General features: G+C 33.7%; 1 protein-coding gene across 1 annotated transcript in view; it reads right to left on the bottom strand.

Moving 5' to 3' along the window:
* Nucleotides 1–3396: 3396 nt before the first annotated feature.
* The window catches only part of LOC142344213 (uncharacterized), a 100829-nt gene continuing 83698 nt past the window's right edge, over nucleotides 3397–20527 (bottom strand). The window contains exons 10-12 of the mRNA XM_075395763.1: nucleotides 9809–9910; nucleotides 7749–7923; nucleotides 3397–4061 (exon numbers count right to left, since the gene is read on the bottom strand). Coding sequence (XP_075251878.1) covers nucleotides 3893–4061; nucleotides 7749–7923; nucleotides 9809–9910 — 446 coding nt within the window. The 3' untranslated portion in view covers nucleotides 3397–3892. The remainder of the gene's footprint in view (nucleotides 4062–7748; nucleotides 7924–9808; nucleotides 9911–20527) is intronic.

The following is a 20527-nucleotide window of genomic DNA, read 5'->3' on the forward strand; positions in this document are numbered from 1 at the left end:
CATTCCCAAGTAGTTGAACAAAATTTTTTCTTGTAGCTTGACTACCGGGGAGTGCACTGACATCAAATCAAAATTCATTTATTTTATGTGAAGTCTTAGCACATATTTTTGGCTAGCTTGAGCAAAGACCAACAGGAATACAGATATAAAGCCCTGATAATTTTTTTTAATCTGCTTTTGTGACCAGCTGATAGCACAATTTGACTTGTGGTTACTATATCTTGGACACTGCTGCATAAGGTAGATTGTTATTGTTCAGGCAATGTTTCTTTCTGTTCTAGAGTTTTTAGCTGAGGTGGTAGATTACTGCATTCTTTAAGTGTTTTTTTACAATTGAGCGTTCAAGTTATTGACTATTTGTTTTGGAGTTGACAGAGAGATTTCTCCAGCTAGGGATTGTTATCTCTTCTGCTTGTCTAGACAATGGCAGGAAATCACTTTTCAGTTTTCGAAAACCGGCCAGTTTTTTCTATTAGAGAATGTTTTCTATAGACAGTTTGAACTAATTAGTTTTAAAGTCTCTCGTTGGCTCCATCTTCTACCATAATTGGCACTAATGCGCCAATTTAATTGCTTCTCTTAGGTTAAAATCCTTTCTTGTCTATTGAGTGAACTAACGGTGCTCAAGAAGAAAACGTATAGAACTGTTTTCATTAGTGCTATCGGGACACAATTTCAAAGTGCATATGGTTTTTTACTCCACGTGCCATTTTTTAAGGAGATTTTTTTTCTGCTTTGAAATCTAAGTTCAAAATCATGCGTTCAGCGCAATTTCGTATATTAAAAAGCCCTGAAATTGCGCCGATGCTTCTTCGGACCATTTTGTATCAAATCAGCTTCTAGTCTGACCACACAAAATTGAAGTCCTAATTACGTATTTTCGTATAGGTAATTAGCAAGACTTTAGTTTGTTCCTGCGGCTGTACATACTGTATAAGTTTGAACATAGAATTTATTTCCCATTGTGCACTTGAAGATGATCTGATAAATTACTTTGGTCATATATTACTTCAAATGTCCTACCGAGTAATGAGAGATCCTGAAAGCTGAGAAGTTCTGAATATATGGGGAAACGCATTAGAATTAGTTTTCAAATCTTCAGCAATAAATTTGCAAGCTTTTAGAATTTTCACTGGAAACAATATTCTTTATTAATTCTCATTAAACCATTACAGTTCAAATTATAGCAGCATTAATTTAGTAAAAATTTAACTGAGAACTATAAAGCTAAGCACAATTTAAATATGGCTGGCACGCTCGATGAGGTCAGCCACCCAAAACAGGTTGAACAGAGGGACTTGAGTCGGGTACAGGGATCCAGACCGACCAGATGGTCCAGGTCTGGTTAGTATTGGGTCGCAGACCTCAGCCTGAGCAGACTGCAAAAGTCCAAAAATTAACTCAGTGATTCAATACGATACATCTTGATAAGAAATATACTAAAGCATGGTATAGTGAATCTTGACATCTCATTTGCTATGAAAACATAAAGATTTGCACGAGCATCGAAAATCTTTGCAAGAGGCATGTTTATCAAAAAACAGGACCGGGGCAACCAACAAGGATTAACATTTGTTGTAATTCTTTCATACGCCCACTGGTATTTCTTTCTGGTTTCGCAATACAAATTAGCAGATTTTGAGAGATTGGTGATTGAAAATTTGTGTTCTCATCGAAGTGTATCAGGTTGCGATTCACTGCAATCCAAATAGAATTGCCAAACTCTGGAAGAAAAAAACTAGCTAATCCTAGAACTATATAAATAAGAAAGGGAAAAAAATTAAATTGTTTGACCCTAAAAGAATTAATGATCTCGGTAATTCACTTTTTTTTCCAAAAAAACCCAAGAGAAAATTTCTAAGAAAATTGAATAACTATTTACAAAGATCTCCCCCCCCCAAAAAAAAAAGAAAACAGAAAACTGACCACCACAAACCCATATATGCAACCAGGAACAACATCCATATATGAGGTCTGGAAATTTGCAACTATATAATTGACCCCGAAAATTTCACCGTGCTCAAACACAATTATAATGCGAGCTCCTAAATTGGATGCTAAAATGGCATGCAAATGAAAACATAATCGACTAGCGTCGGGCGAATTGTTCTCAAGCGACAGGCGAGTGGTTGCTTCGTCAGTAGATATCAAGTGTTTAGTGAGGCCAGCTTTAGCTTAATTGTATGGACGTGAGGTGAGCGCAGCGGGGGATGTGGGGGATAAAACTGTAAGAACCGTCTTCACACCATGAGTATACGTCTCCAAAACAGTTTCTGTGAACTGCAAACTTAGAGACTAGTGAGCTGTAGGGCCCCATGAGATTTTAATGGCCTCTGAGTGCTACCTTTTTAACTTTTTTGAGGACGAAAAGTCAAATGGGTCAGACGAAAAATCGACCAAGCGAAAAATTGCATAAAAAGACGACAAGGCTAATATAGTTGCTACAAGCTTTGTTTGGGCAATTAAACGGCATTAAAGTTGTCAAAAAATCAAGGTTTAATTCGTTTATGGTATCAACTAGGGTATTATTCAATAATACACCAAACATAACACAAAAACCAAGAAACATTGAATGAAAAGCTCTCCATAGACTAATGAGAACCACCATTGCTTCAAATCCCCTGTCAGTAAGGGAGACAAATGTATCAAAATTTTTCAGCTAACTTTTACTATTTATGAGCAGTTAACAATAGTGAGCAATTGTCCAGAATTTTGCTTCTGGACAATCTTCCAACGGAATCCTAGTGTGACTACAGTTAAAGAGTGTTTAAGAGTTAATCTTGTCAAGTTTTATTTGATAAGCCGAATTTAACATATCACACACCTCAAAATTTTGTAAAAATTTTTTCTATTAATAAAAGGTCGAGCCAAAAAACCACAAAAATAAACTTGCGAACTTACGTTTTATGAACTCATCTTTAACTTAAAAATGGGCTTCAGATACTGTAAGACTGATTGAGAAAGAAATCTTTGACAGCGGAAACACTCCATCTGTTAAAGATAATTTAACTTCCACTGACCACAGTGAAGATTTTTAGCGATTGTTTTAAACTGGGGGGGGGGGGGAGCTGATTCGGGGTTGCAGATTATTGAGCGATTATTTCACTCTAACAAAAAAGTATGGTGAAAAAGCATTCATACGCACAATCAAAGATACGTTAAATATTATTGATGAGAAAAAAAGATTGAGAGATCTCAAATGTATGTTAGAACTTTGGTTTTTAAGGATCAGATTCTTTTGATTTCGGCTTAAACGGTCACCCAAAACCTTTCACAAAAGCAGTCAAACCTGGAAAAGTTACTCGTTTATTCAAGTATAGGTGGTAAATAATACAAGATGACAATTAGAGGCATTATGGTGAAAAAATACTGTTCATTTTTTGGCTGATAACGACTCAATATTACAGATGAAGATTTCAGCACATATTGTATCCCCAGCTTTTCATCCCCAATCTTGCATCTAATCTCAAATCAAAATCCTGCACATAATAGCAATTGCCAGCATGGATAGGAAAAGTTAGTAAATCATTTCAAACAAGAGCTATTATTAAGATTATTTGGAATATTACTAACACCAATAAGCAAGTTCGGCAAAAACGCGAAAAATTTGAATAATCTTGTTTTCTGCATGAGATATTGATAGTTCAAGTTCAAATTCTTTAAGTAGTGACATTAGAAGCGTCGACCGGTACCGAAATAATGTTTCAAATAAAGTGGCTACGATTTACAAACCGCACGATTGAAAGAATTTTTTGTTAGTAAAAATAGTTCAATTAGTATTAAGATGCAAAAGTGGAAACCAGTTTCAAAAAGGAGTCGTAGATTTACTCAAAAACTTGGTACTTGTTGACGCTTGAAAAGGAGGAACGTTTGGTCTGATCCATTCTCCAAATCAAATAGTACTCGCGCTGAACGTGCGCTGCAAAAAGATTGACATAGTTGATATCGCGTAAATTGTTGACGGTTGAAAAAACTTGTATCTAGCTTCTGATGTCAGGCTGGTCCCTTTGCTGCCTTCGTTTGTTTTTGCATTTGATGAATCACTGCCGGTACCATCATTGCTTAAACAATGCCACTGATAATTTCTCTAATTGCTCCGTGAAATGTTGCTGTGCAATAAAAGCCAAAATTATTCAGCAAACACCATAACCCGTGTTGAGGTGCGAGCGGGTGTTAGTGAAAAATTTTCCAAGAAATGCTCTGAATGTACTGAAATTATGTAAGAAATGTGCTGAGTGTGTTGTGTGCATAATGTCAACACCTGAAAATTTCAGCACAATTATTATATATTTTCAGCACTTCAGAAGAAGAGTGACTGCTAGTGCTTTCAGCACATTCCTTACAAAATTTCAACAATTCAAAATCTTAGCAAATTTCTGTCACAATTTCAACAGTTTGGAAAAAGGGAAACTCTGCGCTTTTGACCCATTCACTCCATAGTTTAAAATATCTTTCACCGAAATTTAGCTCATCTTACATAATTATCGGATTAACGTGTTTAAAAGGCTGAAATTATGTAAGAAGTTTGTTGAAAGTTCAGCACATTCAGTGAATAGTTATGTAAGATGTATCCGCTCAAAAAGTTTTTCTCAACGCCTCTCACAGCATCTCTAACATATTTTCCGTAAAAAAACTTTGACCAGGGAACCAAGCCATATCATTATTATGGCGATGTAATATTTATCTTATTTCCATGAAAAGGCGAATCTCACAGCAATAGTTGCAAAGAATATATTGGGCGTGCTTTGTAGTGGTTGGAACGATGTGCAGGTTTGGGGCTTGGCAGTGAAGGGGATTGAAATGATAGGGTCGAACTCATAGAACTGCCATTCACATTTTTTAATGTCTCATTAATGTCTTAAACTTTTTTTAATGTCTTAAATTTTTTTAAAAAGTTTAAGTGAATTGCATACTTAGAGTGTAGTAATCGGTAAGGCTCCGTGAGAACTGCTCAGTTACTTAGAGACCTCTGGGCTTTACTTGTTTATCCCGTTTTTGGGGACGAAAAGTCATAACCGTCAGCCGAAATCGGTCAAACGGAAAATCACATATGAAAAAACAACAGGTCTAATTTAATTGCTACAAACTTCGTTTTAAAGCTATTAAAGAGGACAAAAAACAGCAGAAAAAGCGCCTGAAGGAGCTTAATGATATATGGAACAAATTTTCCAGGTCTGATATCAGCTCAAAATAGAGAATACTCCCAAACTTTTTGGTTTTATTGGAACCATATCGGATAACGCTTAAAAAATCCAAAATTTTATGAAAAACTAAAACTTTTACGCTAAAAAGTGACCAGGTTAAAGTTCAGGATATAATTTGCCAAAAACATCTGAAGCCTGCAGACAAGAGAACACATTGGAAATCATAAGTCAGATAGAAAGAAATCTTTGAATTTTTGATGAAGATTTCGAAAAAATAGAAATGGGGGTTGGTTGAAGTGTGTTGGGACTGGTGTGTGTGGGGGAGGGGAGAGGTGTTGTGGGCAAGGGTGTCAAACTCTAAGAACCGCTCTTCACACCATAAGTAAAGGACTCCAAGGCAGTTTCTATAAATTGCATACTTGGAGATTAGTGATGCAAAAGGCTCTAAGAGCATTTAAAGCCCGCTGTAAAAGAAATAAAATAAATAAAATGCTTTATTAGAAAACCAACCCACCGGAAATAATCAAAATTAAATATCAGTCTTTTCAAAAAAAATTGTTGAAAAATCCTGATATTAACTTCACTGATTTGCAGAAGAGCTTAAGGTCAAATGAAATCAATCACAAACAAACGAAATTTGAAAAACATCAAATGAAACACGTAAATTCTTTACCAACTAATAGATGCAGAGGAGACTATAATTGATCAATCTCCATAGATAAATGTGAAAAGATCATCCAAATGATTGAATTGGTGGTAGGTTAAGGACACATTGTACAAAAAGACAGCGGAAAGCGTCTTCAAAACTGAAATTAAAAATTCTAAAACTTATAGCCTCAAAAGTTAAAAATAATAAAAACTATTGGGTTTTTTATTTTGAATTTGTGGTTCGGTAATATTACATTACCATTCTCCTATTGAAATAAAAGATTTAAAACATAATTCATAGATTCAAAACGTTGAAATGACTTAGAAAGAAGTCAAAATAATATAATAAAGCAGTTGATAAACGGGTTTTCTTTGGATTTCTAAATCTTGCAAAAAAATAATCAGAAACAACAATTGGAGTATCAAGACAAAATCTAGAAGTTTACAAAAATCAATTCTAGTAAACAAACCAATATAAAAAACTGGAAAAATTGGAGTATTAAGTACAAAATAATAAAATAGCCGGAATTATGGCTAAAACCAGCCAGCGGATGTAAAAAGAAAACAAAGCAAATAGCTCAGAAACAGCGATCACTGATTCCCATAACCAATATTTGGATTAAAACAACAGAAAAAGTTGAAAAAAATATAACTGATGCGAGAACACTTTTTCAATGAGCAAACTATTTTGATTTCATCTTGTTTTTAGACACACTCCTGTTACTTATCGAGAGGATATATGATCTAGTATTAATGCCAATAAACGTTAGAAATGATAACTAAAACTTGTAAGACCAAGTCTCAAGAAGCGAATATCTAAATTTGGGCTTTTTGGGTTTATCCCCTTTCTATTTTTGATTCCGTGTTTTGATACTGATTCTGTTTATTTCAGATTACTGTGCTGGGCAATTTCTGTTTAAATGCATTTTTAGCTGAATGAAAGAACAATGGAACTAGCCTAGAATGTGAAATAGATTTCACGCAAAATAACATAAAAGCGGAAGACTGAGGTAAAGTGAATTAAATTTTTTTTCTACGAAGTACAAAATTAGAGCTCGACAAGTCCGGGCTCAAATCAAAGAATTTTAATTGACAAAATAAAATCACTAGATCTAGAAGGGACACATCGTTTGCCACATCGTAATATAAATTGAAAGACTGAAATATAGCAGGTTCATGAAGAAAAACCGAGCAAAGCAGCAGTTGACTGCAAAATAAAATAATATTCTCTATAAAATTCGGATAAAATTCTCTAAGAAAGATAAAATGCAACCTCCCAAATAATTTTCGGAGGAAACCCTCTACTAGTTCAGTAGCCCGACTAACTTTTTGAAGAGTAATATTTTAAAAAAATATAGTTCAAAAAGCTAAGAAAAAAAACCTGAAAAAAATAGAACTTATTTCAGTGAAAAGTGCTAAATCCTTGAAATATGCTAAAAAATAGAACTAAATTTAGTGCTAAGAACTAAATTCAGTGCTAGAACTAAATTCAGTGCTACAAAATAGAACTAAATTCAGTGCTAAAAAATAGAGCTAAATCCTTGAAAAGTGCTTAAAAATAGAACTAAATTCAGTTTAAAGTGCTAAATCCTTGAAATGTGCTAAATTTTTGGATTTTCAGAAATGCTTGCAAAAATGCGTGAGAGATGCACTGAATGTGCTGAATTTTGAGGTGCTGAGTTTATGTAAAAAAAAATTTGAAAAATGTGTTGATTTTTTGTAAAAAAAATGGGCTTAAATTTTGTGAGATATGTGCTAAAAAATTTGCTTAGTTTTAAAAATGAGTAAGTTGACATGAGCTTAGAAAGTCATTCAGCAATTAAAATTAAACTGTCAACATATTCGGCTAATTTCTTATATGATTTCAGTACACGCTCCAACTTTATACGGTCACAGCTTGACCCGAGTACTCACCTAAATATAATGTCTAAAATTAAGCCTTTCTGTAGCCTGTACCTGACTGGTGATTTTGTTTGGACAACTCCTCCTCTCCAATTGGCCTGATCTTCCAGTTGCTTATTGAGGAACGTTAGTATTTCATCCAACCACACCATCACGTACCCTCCAGGGTCCTCCCCACAAAACGGAGGGGAGGGACCAAATGACGTCACACCACATAAGAACTTCTGTCCTGAAACAAAACTTGATTAGTTTTTGTTATCACAACTGTAGGTTATACAATTCAGAATTTTTAAACAAGGTCGTAATTGCCGGAAACCATAACTTCAACTTTTGCATGGGTCACAGAATGAATAGGTAAGGTGCAGCAGCCCTGTTCAGGAGAACCGGGTCGAGGAATTTTGGCAAAACTATGGTATATAAGCGGCAACTAGCGCTGACAAGATAGAAAACTCGCCCCAAAATTGTTACATATTTTTGTGGTGAATGCTTTGAATTTAAATTGAATTTAAAGGGATAAATACAACGCATAAATTCGATGCAAAATTATGTAGGAAAACTGCATTGAATTTTCTAACTTGTCAACTACAGTTACAACTTATTTTACAGATTTTTTTTCCAAGAGTAGATATTGCATAATTCTGCGTTTCTTAGCGTATATTTTAGCCAGTTTTGCGTTTCAAAGCGTAGATCATACATAAATTGACGTTTTCCAACGCAGGTCCTATATTTATTTAGCGTTTCTACGCGTTGTTCTCGCATTGTTTTAACGCGTAGACCTCTCTCTGTGAGGCTCTAATCCCTGACTTTGGTCTTGAATGACTGTGGTCTCTTCTCTAACTGTACCACGATACTTTCTTAAGCACTCACACTTTATAAATTGGACCCTAACTTCACGTATCTAAGCATAAAATTTACTTAATCTTGCGTTGAATTTAGTGTAGAACATAAGTATTTTTGGCCTTTTTCAAGCTTAGATCTTATATAATTTTACGTTCCTAAGCGTAGGTCTTAAATAATTTTCCAATCGAATTGTAGATTTTACATATTTTTGACGTTTATGAGTATAGATATTACATAATTTTGAGCCTCTAACTGTAGCTCTTACACTACTTTGGCGTTTCTTAGCGTAGATCTTATATTAAATACTTTTTTTATTAGCAAACGAAGAGAGGGAAAATACTGACTCTTTCTATGCAAGATACGAGACAAGTTATCGCTGATTGTCATTCTAGGGATCTCCCATTCCAATTTTGGTTGAATTTAAATAATTCGTCTACCCAAATATCCTATTTTTTTTCTTCGGCAAGCTGCACCAAAATTTTTTTCTGACTGACAATTGGGATCTTCCATACCAAGTTAAGTTGGGTCGGAATAAGTACTTGACCGATAAAATAAATCGTTTTTTGCAAATTTTTTGTAAATCGTTTTTTGCAAATTTTCCGCATGAAAACCTAGATTTCTGTCCTTTCCTGTTTTCCTAAGTTTTATTTATCCTTTTGGGAGGATGATTTAGTTAAGCAAAACCTAGTTAATTTTTAAATCACACTCGGCTGACAGATTCAATAATTAAAAGGGCCTAAAATTTTGTAAAAGAAACTCAGTTTAATGAAATTCAACAATTGGATGTAAAACCCAAAATATTACTAAAACCATCTATTAAGTACTGAACAATTGTAGGACCACATTTAAGGTAAACGATATTTTATTTAGGATCAAGACAAAAATATAATTGTCGTTTTTGCGTAAGTTGAGCACTAAATTACACTCCGAAAAATATAGGATCCACGATAAAACTTAAACGTAGAATTTAACAAGCGGTAAATTCAGATAAAAACTTAAATTTAAGAGTTGAATTTATCTAAGATCTGCGCTTAGAAACGCCAAAGTTATGCAAGATCAGCGCTAAATTCATCTCAAAATTACGTCAGATCTACGCTTAGAAGGTCACAATTATGTAAGATTAAAGCAAAATTCAACAAAAAACTATGTAAGATCTACGCATAGGAACTCAAAATCGAAAAAATTGGAAACGCATCGCATAGAAATGCTTCAATCTAATCAGATAGACAGTTCGCGCGCAGAATACAGCTTAGATATCGAATCTTGCTGAATACCAGTTTTTGGGGTCTTGCACTCAAGAGCCGCTCCGGAGTCACCACCACATGCGTCTTTCTTGACAGGTGCCGAATTTGAGTCGGGGTACACTTGCTTGCCACCTGAAAAAACGACGTTCAGAAACTCTATTACAATATTTGACCAGACTCTGAAACTGAGATCCTTAATCAAAGAATAATAACGTTGAAATTTTAACTCTACCAAAAATTGTTTTCGGTCGCTTTTTTTGCTGCTGCAAACATCAATAATTGTTGAACAAATGCTTGCATTTATTGATTCGGGGAGCGAAATTTTATTAACAACTATAAAATTTGGGGAACAAAAATTTTGGCAGTGTTTATGTGGAAACAGCTGCTATGAAAATTTAACGTTGCTCAGATTGTGCAGACGTATTTGAACCGATTGAGTTATTAATGTTGAGAAACTCAAATTTACATTCCAGGAAATCTGCCAATTGAAAAAAATGAGCCAAATGTTTTTAGTTTTGATTAAAAAGTTGTTGACATATTTCAGGGTCGCATCTCATCAACGCACTATAAACAACGGAGCGCTATAATATCACGGGTTACCCGATATCAGCATTCTTTGATTTCGTACTAGGTCATTTATTTTTCTTAGTAATCTAGGTCAGATTTGATTTGGATCATGTTAGTGGTCATACAAAGATCATATTTGATCTCATGGAAGTCATAAAAGAGACATAGTTGACAATATACAGGAGAATAGCCGCCGTTGACGTGCTTGAAGAATATTGGGATTGAAACGGAAAAAGAATAAACAAGAGAAAAAAACTGATAGAATTTGTTTCTTGGAGTCAAAAAAGGTTCTTTATTGTTTTGCACTTTCAGTTAGATTTAAAAAATATAGTTTTACTAAATTATACTAATTTATTACGTTCGACTTCAGTAAATTGTAATGTGTTTACAGTAATTGTGGTACGTCACGAGTCGTAACTTGAAATTCTTGACTATTGTAAATCGAAAACGGTGAATGATAGGTAAAGAAAAATTGAAAAGTATAGCAGGACCAGTCATGAAAAAAAATTAGAGAACCAAAAAAACTGAAGGCAACAATGTCAGATTTTTAAAAGAACAGTTTCCGATAATAAACCAATCATATACCGAGACGTTCACAAAAAAAACAACAAACCTCTATAAATATTTCACAGAAAAATAGGATTAACAAAGATCTATCGAACCGCAACGTTAAGCTCGAAAAACAATTATCACAATGGAAGTTTAGACAGAAAACGCTAGCATTGCAGAAAAAGGCTCAGAGGCAAGGTAGAAAGGAAAACAAACAATATTTGACTAAAACCTGTTTTTGAGATGTCATTAAAAATAAGTGGTATCATAATCATTGACACGAGTAACAAAGTTTTGAAATATTAAGCAAATATTGAAACCATTCATATGTCAGTTTGATAGAAAAAACCATTTGCTGCCCCATAACAAAAGTAATAATAAGTTCAGGCAACAATCAAAATGGAAACAAACTTGGTCAAATTTTCCGATCACAAACTTGGTCAAAATAAAGAACTGAATAGTATTAGAATGGAAACCTCTATTGAATTAAATCATGGGTAATTTCATTTATTTGACATTAAATAACGATTGAGCGACAGAACAAAAAAGCAATTGCAAAATGTGCAAAATAGAAAAATTAACTAATACGTGTTTTAAAGAACAAGTTTTGTCACAGGCGTAAATTTTTTTATCTTTGAACAAAAAAGAGTAAATAGATTAATTGTAATTCAAACGAAAGAGAACCTAGAGATTTGGCATTAATGAGACTAAGTGACGCAACAACAAAAACAACTCCAAGAATTGGCAATGAAAAAATCAGTATTATCCATTCATGTCAAAATCGTTAACATGTTCAATTGAGAACAAAAAATTTGATCAAAGGAGGGCCACTGATATCTATCATTATTGAGACTAAGCAACAGAACGAAAGATAAACGGCAAAGAGCGGCAAAACAAAAGAAATCAAAATTTTTTAGAAAAAGATTCGTCGGAAAGTGTTTACAACTGTTAGATGTAAATGAAGAAATCCTTTAAACTGATCTAAATATGACGCATAAAAGACCTATTGAGGATGTTAATAATAAGAATATGTGACCAAACAGTTACAAGCACGATGAATGGTGGAAAATGAAAAAAAAACAGTTTATAATTATTTAAAAACAGGTGGAGTCAAATACATTAAAGCTAATAAATTTAATTCAATTTAGCAAATTAGTTGATTGATGCCCAAATAAAGGGCACCTGAGATTCATCAATAAGATTAAGTGAGTAAATAAAAAACAACAACGAAAAGTCAAAATACAAAAATCATTGATTCTTCATGGAGTCAAATAGCTTCTAGGTCTTCAAAAAATCCTTTATCGGGTTTCGAGGGGGTTTTAACAAATGAAACAATGCACTATTAGAAAACATATACAATTCTTTGAAATCATTCAAGTTGATTATGCAAAGAAAAAAATACTCGGAATTTTCCCCAAAAATAGCCGCCATTGATTCCCATAACACCCATTGGGAATGCAGGAACAGAAAAACAATGATACAAATTGATTGTGGTGCAAAATATTTTTAGAAGTGCAAACCATTTTGAATAGACTTTGTAGTTATGTATACTACTGTTTTTACGACTCGAAGAGAAGTTTTGAGATTCTACAGGTTTTTAAGAATCGAAGAGGAGTATTGAGATTATACAGGTTTATTTTTAGCAGAAAGCAAGTTTGTTCATAACGTGAATTTTGACTTCTTTCTGTTCGAACATTTACCTCCGTTTTTGATTGTTGACTTCTGTTTTCGAACATTGGGCTTTAACAGTAGCTTCGTTTGTAATGTATAGTAATTAAGAACTGCTGGAATTGTTCAAGGTGAAGAGGTCATTTTGAGATTTTTTGTTCATATATAAGTGACCGCTAATTATCTAAACTACATCGCACAACCCCCCACCACCTATCTACCCAGCACACCCCCCCAACACCTACCTACCCCCCTCCCCCGCCCCAACTCCCCCCCCAACCTACCTCCTCTCTTCACCTAACTACCCCCACCTACCCCCCCCCACTATCCCAGCAGTCCTCACCTCCCCAACCTATCTACGCACCCACCCCACCTAGCTCCCCCGCACCTAAAAATTGTAGGCATTTTTAAAACACTTTAATGTGGTTTTTTGGGCTACGCGTGTTTTTTTCTCTTGTCTATTTTGATGTTCTGATTTCGGTAAGGTTATGTTAGAGATTATAATTCACGACGATTCGAGTCGTTTCCGGTATTCTACCGGCTATGTTTTTTTATGAGATGACGCCGGGCTAGTATTAATGCAAAGAGGCATCAGAAATGTTAATAAAGACTAATGAGAACAAAATTCAAGTAGCGGGCGTATATAATTGGGCTTGATTGGTGAGCCCCGTTTTCGTTTTTTTTTCGTTTTTTGATTCGGATTCTTTTCGCTTTGTTTTGCTTTGCTGAGCAACTACTGTCTAAAAGCACTTTGAGCAGGATGAGCAGAACGAAACTATATATGATTAGTCAAAAAAATTTTATGCAAGTTGTTCAAAAAGCTGTGAACTAAGGTAAAGCAATGCAAGTTTTTTATTGACGAAGTACAAAAAGACAACAGAAAAACTCTAAACAAAATGTTCCATTGACCAAACATTAAAACCAAGACCTAGAAATGACTATCAATGGATTGGGAAAGCCATTTGGAACAAAATCAGTTAAACAATCGAAACAGCAGTAAAAATCAATGTCAACGTGCTACATGAGTTGTTCAAACACTGTTTTCTCACTCCATTGTAATAATTAGAACATAACAGACTAAACGTGATCATGCAAAAAGCAAAAAAGTCATTGGCGTGAAAGTCACTCGAAAAGTCAAAATTGTCAAGCGAAAATTTTGCATAAAAAAGACACACACGTTTACAATAATTGCTATGAACTTCGTTTAAGAGCAATTAAAAATTAAAAAACTTTTAAAATCAGAGGCAAAAATTTTCACGCCTCTAAACCACTTGCTTTTTCGCGCCATTTCCCGATTCGGCGTTACCAAAATAATAATTTTTTCAGTTTGACTTCAAAGATAATGAAAATGTGTGAACAGATTAAAAAAAACAGCTTGAAATACAATTCAATTTCTTTGAACTGTGAAATATAGAAGCGCTAGCCGGCAGAACAAATTAATTTTGATTAAACAACAGAAACAGAAGTCAACCTGCCGCAAGTGCAAATAATTTGTAATCGAAAACCAAAAATTGTTTAAACTTTTACGGGTTGATGGGGTTGTTATTTACACAAAATTTTGAGAACCGACGAATTGTATTATGTTCATTTTCGGTAGAAGTTGAAAAAATGCTTTAGAACTCATACAAGGTATTATATGATATCTTAGAACTCCAGTTTTATTTGTGATTTCTGGTTAACCATGCAACAATCATTTAGGATTTTTTGGTTTCATATCAGGATTGTAGTATGAAATTAAGAATAGACAGTTTGAAATCATATATGATTCTTGATTGAAATCAAAGAAACTTCAACCTGGGATTTGGAGAAGGAAACTGCCCGGGTCGAGGTTTGGTCAAAAAATAATGTAAGATTAGCGGTGATTAGCGGTGAAAAAAAAAACTTTTTTCACCGCAAAGCGCCCGCATCTTTTAGCGTTCAATGCGTTCATTGCGGTGAATTTTTGTAAGATTAGCGGTTAATTTAGCGGTGAATTTTTGTAAGATTAGCAATTTTAGCGGTGAAAAATTTTTTTTCACTGCTTCGTGGTAGCGCTGAAAAATTTCTTTTCACCGCATTATGCTAGTAGCGGTGAAAATTTTTTTTCACCGCTTAAGCGGTGAAAAAAATTTTCATCGCTACGAGCAGAATGCGGCGAAAAAAAAAATTTTCAGCGCTACGGTCAGAATGCGGTGAAAAAAAATTTTTAAGCGCTACCACGACTCGGGGTTTTCAAAGCAACATCATTTTTTTTACATTACCTGAACCAGCACCCAAGCTGGTTTTTTGACAATGACAATCCAGACAGCTGCAGAGATGTGCCTAATACGCCAACTACGTCCCAATGAGGTGCACAAAATCCCAGCGGGGGGAAACCGACTAACCGGCGTCTCAACGGGGCAGGGGGGGGGGGGTGCACCTCTTCATTAAATAAATTTTTCATTTCCTAGGCAAGCTATAGCAAACATTCTTTTTTTGTTTTAGACTCTAAATACACTGGTGATACTCCATACCAAGTTTGGTTTGATTTGGACAACTCCTTGATCCGATGAAAAAGACCTATTTTTTAAATTCGTTATTTGCGAAATTCGCAAATTTCCGATTGAAAAACGAACTTTTTTCTAGGAAAGTTAGACGGACCATTCTTTATGCATTACAACCGAAATAGTACTGGTAGTCTGGGATATAAATTTGGTGTACTTTGAACAACTCCTTGAACCGATAAAAAAGACCTATTTTAAAAATTATTAAAATTAATTATTCGAATTAATCGGAAATTTTCGTACGAAAAACTAACTTTTTTCCTAGACAAGCTATAGCAAAAATTCTTTTTGTTTTATACTCTAGGTACATAGGGGATACTGCATACCCAGTTTAGTTCGATTTGAACAACTCCTTGATCCGATGAAAAAGACCTATTTTATAAATTCGTTATTTGCGAAATTCGCAAATTTCCGATTGAAAAACGAACTTTTTTCTAGGAAAGTAAAGCGGACCGTTCTTTATGCATTACAACTTAAATAGTACTGGCAGTCTGGGATATCAATTTGGTTCACTTTGAACAACTCCTTGAACCGATAAAAAAGACCTATTTTTAAAATTCCTTATTTGCGAAATTCGCAAATTTCCGATTAAAATACTAACTTTTTTTCTAGTAAAGTTAGGCGGGCCATTCTTTTTGCATTACAACTTAAATAGTACTGGTAGTCTGGGATATCAATTTGGTTCACTTTGAACAACTCCTTGAACCGATAAAAAAGACCTATTTTTAAAATTCGTTATTTGCGAAATTCGCAAATTTCCGATTAAAATACTAACTTTTTTTCTAGTAAAGTTAGGCGGACCATTCTTTTTGCATTACAACCTAAATAGTACTGGTAGTCTGGGATATCAATTTGGTTCACTTTGAACAACTCCTTGATCCGATGAAAAAGACCTATTTTTTAAATTCGTTATTTGCGAAATTCAAAAATTTCCGATTGAAAAACGAACTTTTTTCTAGGAAAGTTAGGCGGACCATTCTTTATGCATTACAACCTCAATAGTACTGGTAGTCTAGGATATCAATTTGGTTTACTTTGAACAACTCCTTGACCCGATGAAATTTCTAAATTTTTGAAAATAGAATAAGCGAAAAAGTCGATATTTCCGATTGAAAAACGAACTTTTTTTCTAGGAAAGTTAGGCGGACCATTCTTTTTGCATTACAACTTAAATATTACTGGTAGTCTGGCATATCAATTTGGTTCACTTTGGACAACTCCTTGATCCGATGAAAAAGACCTATTTTTTAAATTCGTTGTTTGCGAAATTCGCAAATTTCCGATTGAAAAACGAACTTTTTTTCTAAGAAAGTTAGGCGGACCATTCTTTATGCATTACAACCGAAATAGTACTGGTAGTCTGCGATATAAATTTGGTGTACTTTGAACAACTCCTTGAACCGATAAAAAAGACCTATTTTAAAAATTATTAAAATTAATTATTCGAATTAATCGGAAATTTTCGTACGAAAAACTAACTTTTTTCCTAGACAAGCTATAGCAAAAATTCTTTTTGTTTTATACTCTAGGTACATAGGGGATACTGCATACCCAGTTTAGTTCGATTTGAACAACTCCTTGATCCGATGAAAAAGACCTATTTTATAAATTCGTTATTTGCGAAATTCGCAAATTTCCGATTGAAAAACGAACTTTTTTCTAGGAAAGTAAAGCGGACCATTCTTTATGCATTACAACTTAAATAGTACTGGCAGTCTGGGATATCATTTTGGTTCACTTTGAACAACTCCTTGAACCGATAAAAAAGACCTATTTTTAAAATTCCTTATTTGCGAAATTCGCAAATTTCCGATTAAAATACTAACTTTTTTTCTAGTAAAGTTAGGCGGGCCATTCTTTTTGCATTACAACTTAAATAGTACTGGTAGTCTGGGATGTCAATTTGGTTCACTTTGAACAACTCCTTGATCCGATGAAAAAGACCTATTTTTTAAATTCGTTATTTGCGAAATTCAAAAATTTCCGATTGAAAAACGAACTTTTTTTCTAGGAAAGTTAGGCGGACCATTCTTTATGCATTACAACCTAAATAGTACTGGTAGTCTAGGATATCAATTTGGTTTACTTTGAACAACTCCTTGACCCGATGAAATTTCTATATTTTTGAAAATAGAATAAGCGAAAAAGTCGATATTTCCGATTGAAAAACGAACTTTTTTTCTTGGAAAGTTAGGCGGACCATTCTTTTTGCATTACAACTTAAATATTACTGGTAGTCTGGCATATCAATTTGGTTCACTTTGGACAACTCCTTGATCCGATGAAAAAGACCTATTTTTTAAATTCGTTGTTTGCGAAATTCGCAAATTTCCGATTGAAAAACGAACTTTTTTTCGAAGAAAGTTAGGCGGACCATTCTTTATGCATTACAATCGAAATAGTACTGGTAGTCTGGGATATAAATTTGGTGTACTTTGAACAACTCCTTGAACCGATAAAAAAGACCTATTTTAAAAACTATTAAAATTAATTATTCGAATTAATCGGAAATTTTCGTACGAAAAACTAACTTTTTTCCTAGACAAGCTATAGCAAAAATTCTTTTTGTTTTATACTCTAGGTACATAGGGGATACTGCATACCCAGTTTAGTTCGATTTGAACAACTCCTTGATCCGATGAAAAAGACCTATTTTATAAATTCGTTATTTGCGAAATTCGCAAATTTCCGATTGAAAAACGAACTTTTTTTCTAGGAAAGTAAAGCGGACCATTCTTTATGCATTACAACTTAAATAGTACTGGCAGTCTGGGATATCATTTTGGTTCACTTTGAACAACTCCTTGAACCGATAAAAAAGATCTATTTTAAAAACTATTAAAATTAATTATTCGAATTAATCGGAAATTTTCGTACGAAAAACTAACTTTTTTCCTAGACAAGCTATAGCAAAAATTCTTTTTCTTTTATACTCTAGGTACATAGGGGATACTGCATACCCAGTTTAGTTCGATTTGAACAACTCCTTGATCCGATGAAAAAGACCTATTTTATAAATTCGTTATTTGCGAAATTCGCAAATTTCCGATTGAAAAACGAACTTTTTTTCTAGGAAAGTAAAGCGGACCATTCTTTATGCATTACAACTTAAATAGTACTGGCAGTCTGGGATATCATTTTGGTTCACTTTGAACAACTCCTTGAACCGATAAAAAAGACCTATTTTTAAAATTCCTTATTTGCGAAATTCGCAAACTTCCGATTAAAATACTAACTTTTTTTCTAGTAAAGTTAGGCGGGCCATTCTTTTTGCATTACAACTTAAATAGTACTGGTAGTCTGGGATATCAATTTGGTTCACTTTGAACAACTCCTTGAACCGATAAAAAAGACCTATTTTTAAAATTCGTTATTTGCGAAATTCGCAAATTTCCAAATAAAATACTAATTTTTTTTCTAGTAAAGTTAGGCGGACCATTCTTTTTGCATTACAACCTAAATAGTACTGGTAGTCTGGGATATCAATTTGGTTCACTTTGGACAACTCCTTGATCCGATGAAAAAGACCTATTTTTTAAATTCGTTGTTTGCGAAATTCGCAAATTTCCGATTGAAAAACGAACTTTTTTTCGAAGAAAGTTAGGCGGACCATTCTTTATGCATTACAATCGAAATAGTACTGGTAGTCTGGGATATAAATTTGGTGTACTTTGAACAACTCCTTGAACCGATAAAAAAGACCTATTTTAAAAACTATTAAAATTAATTATTCGAATTAATCGGAAATTTTCGTACGAAAAACTAACTTTTTTCCTAGACAAGCTATAGCAAAAATTCTTTTTGTTTTATACTCTAGGTACATAGGGGATACTGCATACCCAGTTTAGTTCGATTTGAACAACTCCTTGATCCGATGAAAAAGACCTATTTTATAAATTCGTTATTTGCGAAATTCGCAAATTTCCGATTGAAAAACGAACTTTTTTTCTTGGAAAGTTAGGCAGACCATTCTTTTTGCATTACAACTTAAATATTACTGGTAGTCTGGCATATCAATTTGGTTCACTTTGGACAACTCCTTGATCCGATGAAAAAGACCTATTTTTTAAATTCGTTGTTTGCGAAATTCGCAAATTTCCGATTGAAAAACGAACTTTTTTTCGAAGAAAGTTAGGCGGACCATTCTTTATGCATTACAATCGAAATAGTACTGGTAGTCTGGGATATAAATTTGGTGTACTTTGAACAACTCCTTGAACCGATAAAAAAGACCTATTTTAAAAACTATTAAAATTAATTATTCGAATTAATCGGAAATTTTCGTACGAAAAACTAACTTTTTTCCTAGACAAGCTATAGCAAAAATTCTTTTTGTTTTATACTCTAGGTACATAGGGGATACTGCATACCCAGTTTAGTTCGATTTGAACAACTCCTTGATCCGATGAAAAAGACCTATTTTATAAATTCGTTATTTGCGAAATTCGCAAATTTCCGATTGAAAAACGAACTTTTTTTCTAGGAAAGTAAAGCGGACCATTCTTTATGCATTACAACCTAAATAGTACTGGCAGTCTGGGATATCATTTTGGTTCACTTTGAACAACTCCTTGAACCGATAAAAAAGACCTATTTTAAAAACTATTAAAATTAATTATTCGAATTAATCGGAAATTTTCGTACGAAAAACTAACTTTTTTCCTAGACAAGCTATAGCAAAAATTCTTTTTGTTTTATACTCTAGGTACATAGGGGATACTGCATACCCAGTTTAGTTCGATTTGAACAACTCCTTGATCCGATGAAAAAGACCTATTTTATAAATTCGTTATTTGCGAAATTCGCAAATTTCCGATTGAAAAACGAACTTTTTTTCAAGGAAAGTAAAGCGGACCATTCTTTATGCATTACAACTTAAATAGTACTGGCAGTCTGGGATATCAATTTGGTTCACTTTGAACAACTCCTTGAACCGATAAAAAAGACCTATTTTTAAAATTCGTTATTTGCGAAATTCGCAAATTTCCAAATAAAATACTAATTTTTTTTCTAGTAAAGTTAGGCGGACCATTCTTTTTGCATTACAACCTAAATAGTACTGGTAGTCTGGGATATCAATTTGGTTCACTTTGAACAACTCCTTGAACCGATAAAAAAGACCTATTTTTAAAATTCGTTATTTGCGAAATTCGCAAATTTCCGATTCAAAAACGAACTTTTTTCTAGTAAAGTTAGGCAGACCATTCTTTTTGCATTACAACTTAAATAGTATTGGTAGTATTGGATATCAATTTGGTTCACTTTGAACAACTCCTTGAACCGATAAAAAAGACCTATTTTTAAAATTTGTTATTTGCGAAATTCACAAATTTCCGATTCAAAAACTAACTTTTTTTCTAGTAAAGTTAGGCAGACCATTCTTTTTGCATTACTACCTAAATAGTACTGGTAGTCTGGGATATCAATTTGGTTCACTTTGAAC

This window comes from Convolutriloba macropyga, chromosome 8 (assembly GCF_964194025.1).
Source record: "Convolutriloba macropyga chromosome 8, txConMacr16.3, whole genome shotgun sequence".
Classification (NCBI taxonomy): Eukaryota; Metazoa; Xenacoelomorpha; order Acoela; family Convolutidae; genus Convolutriloba; species Convolutriloba macropyga.